We start from the raw sequence: 2238 nt of genomic DNA on the forward strand, positions 1-2238 counted from the left end.
ATAGTTATGTGACGTGCATGTGTTACGTGATGTCAATGATAGAATGATTTTTTGTATAGGGGAGAAAGAAGGCAATGTCACAACTAGTGGCTCCGCCATAACTTCCATAATCTCTGGAGTTGCATTTACCTGCATGGTGGTGGTCCTTGCTTGAAATCTACCGTAAGTCAGTGCTAATGTGCAATTAGTTCAGCCTTGCGCAAAATCATGTCCCATAATTTTCACTTATCCAGTCAATCCTTTTCCACTTCAGGCTCCTATGAGGCGGGGATGGCACCAGTTGCAACTCGTTTGTTTAATTCATAGTAATGTAACCTCATCTAGTGAGTAATTCCTGAATTACAAATACAGGTCTTTTCATATTCTGCTCCTTTTTGTCATCTGGATTTAAATTTAACCAAATCGAAATGAATTTGCTCTAAGGTGGTTAGATGAAGCCCAAATTGTTTAAGTTCGTCTGTCATGTTTCATTGGTGAGCTCTTGCTTTACATGCATAATACATCAAGACCCTACATATAAATTCATTTCTCTCAATACTTAAGGCAGTAATAGGGCCAATTAATCTAACTACTGAATGCTGGACTATAATGTATAATAAGTAGGGAATTTAGACTATTTGAGCATAAGTGTAATTTGTCATGCTGCTGTCAGGCTCTTATTGCACAAACATAATCTGCTTATGATCAATCTACATTAATTAAGCGAATCGGTCAAGTTAGGTGATTACATAGTGTGTTGTACTTAGCCAAAGTGTGGAGTGAAGTATGATTAAGCACTCTCATCTCGGGATAGAAGGATGTGCCTTTTCGCAAAAAAACTTTATTGCACTACGTAGGGAACTGGCGTGGTCGGACGTTCAGCTTTAGAGCAATAGATCCGGTATCAAAGAGGGATGCAGGCTATAGTCTTTCTAATCCTGTACACATGATTGTTTTGGTTGTATTAAACAAACTGATATCTACTTTAGCGACTGAAGTGGTAAAAGACTGGTACAGATCCCTAACACTATTGTCATGAGCATTGGTCACCAAATTTACCCTTTTTCTGCCGCTGATCATCCTTTTGTCATTCTAAGTTCATTCAAGTGAAGAAAACATGACAACAGCATGGTGGAGTTGAATGTCGACTTTACTTCACACAGGAACTTGGAATGAATGGAGCAGCTTAACAAGCTCCTATTTGTTATTTGGCTTAGAAAATGGGCTAATCTACGGGGGAAGTGGTGCATGAAATTTGACTTGAGGGCTGTAAATGGTACGGATGAAGGAATGACGCTGCCAATCATTCTCATCACACGCTCCGATTGATCTCTCAGCCAAAGTCAGTGAAATAATATACTTTGATCGTGAATTTGTGCTGACAAAATATATTGGCACAAAATCTAAAAGCAGTAATACTCTCCTAATGCCATTGTCCTTGTACAAATATGACTAACACAGTGTGTTCATTGTGGAGTGGAGGCCGCGTTCGGTGCCAGTGTATTTCGCCTTTGTGTAAGGGTATACACTTGTGGGTGAGGCTACTGGAGCACGTTACCCATGACAGGGCGTATAACTAAAACTACTCTTCCTTGTGTCCACGCTAAGAGAAAGCCAATATACGCGAACCATGTCATCAATCTAAAGTTGCCTAAGCCAATGGCAATCCATTACTTTTATTGCCTTAAATAGCCCGTCTTCCTCCTAATGTGGCACAACTACTCCTGGGCAGTTCTTAAATACCCGTACACTTGGGACTCTGTTTTAAAGTGTTGCGTTGCTTACTGCCGTAGTTTTGTGCATTATATAAATGCTATAGAACAGGCTTGCCGAGGAGCCAGTTTTGGCAGTTTCGTAACCCTTTCTAAAGCCAGGTTGCTAGGTACACAAACAGAAACCACATTCATCAAGTGTAACCGACTGCAAAAGTTATGGAGATTGGAAGTAGTAGGCCAATGGGAGAGACTCCAGCTATGAGTTCCAATGGTACGATGTCATACATCTCGAACAATTATAGACATTTTGAGCTTTTACAAATTACAGCTGTGTTATCAGCTGCCACACCATCTTCTGTCATTTGAGCATAAAGGACATTTAACAACCTCTCCGCCTCTTGCACGTAGTATGCTTGTTCCGTGTATTGTCTTGATAAATACAATTTCACTGCACTATCATAAGCGTGAAGACAAATTCGCTGAATTGAAAATGTAACCCACAGGACCATGGACAAAATGATCAGCAGCACTTGCTTGAAATCTA

The 2238-nt window shown here is 40.3% G+C and overlaps 1 protein-coding gene across 1 annotated transcript in view; it reads right to left on the bottom strand. All coding sequences in view use genetic code 11, as the record gives it.

Annotated features, from left to right (window-relative positions):
• The window catches only part of EGR_09336 (hypothetical protein), a gene marked incomplete at both ends in the record, with an annotated part of 7653 nt that extends 5450 nt beyond the window's left edge, over nucleotides 1–2203 (bottom strand). The window contains one exon of the mRNA XM_024498585.1: nucleotides 2014–2203. Within this exon, the coding sequence (XP_024347016.1) occupies nucleotides 2014–2203 (190 nt within the window). The remainder of the gene's footprint in view (nucleotides 1–2013) is intronic.
• Nucleotides 2204–2238: the final 35 nt, after the last annotated feature.

The sequence above is a fragment of the Echinococcus granulosus genome, assembly GCF_000524195.1.
Source record: "Echinococcus granulosus chromosome Unknown EG_S00143, whole genome shotgun sequence".
NCBI classification, from domain to species: domain Eukaryota; kingdom Metazoa; phylum Platyhelminthes; class Cestoda; order Cyclophyllidea; family Taeniidae; genus Echinococcus; species Echinococcus granulosus.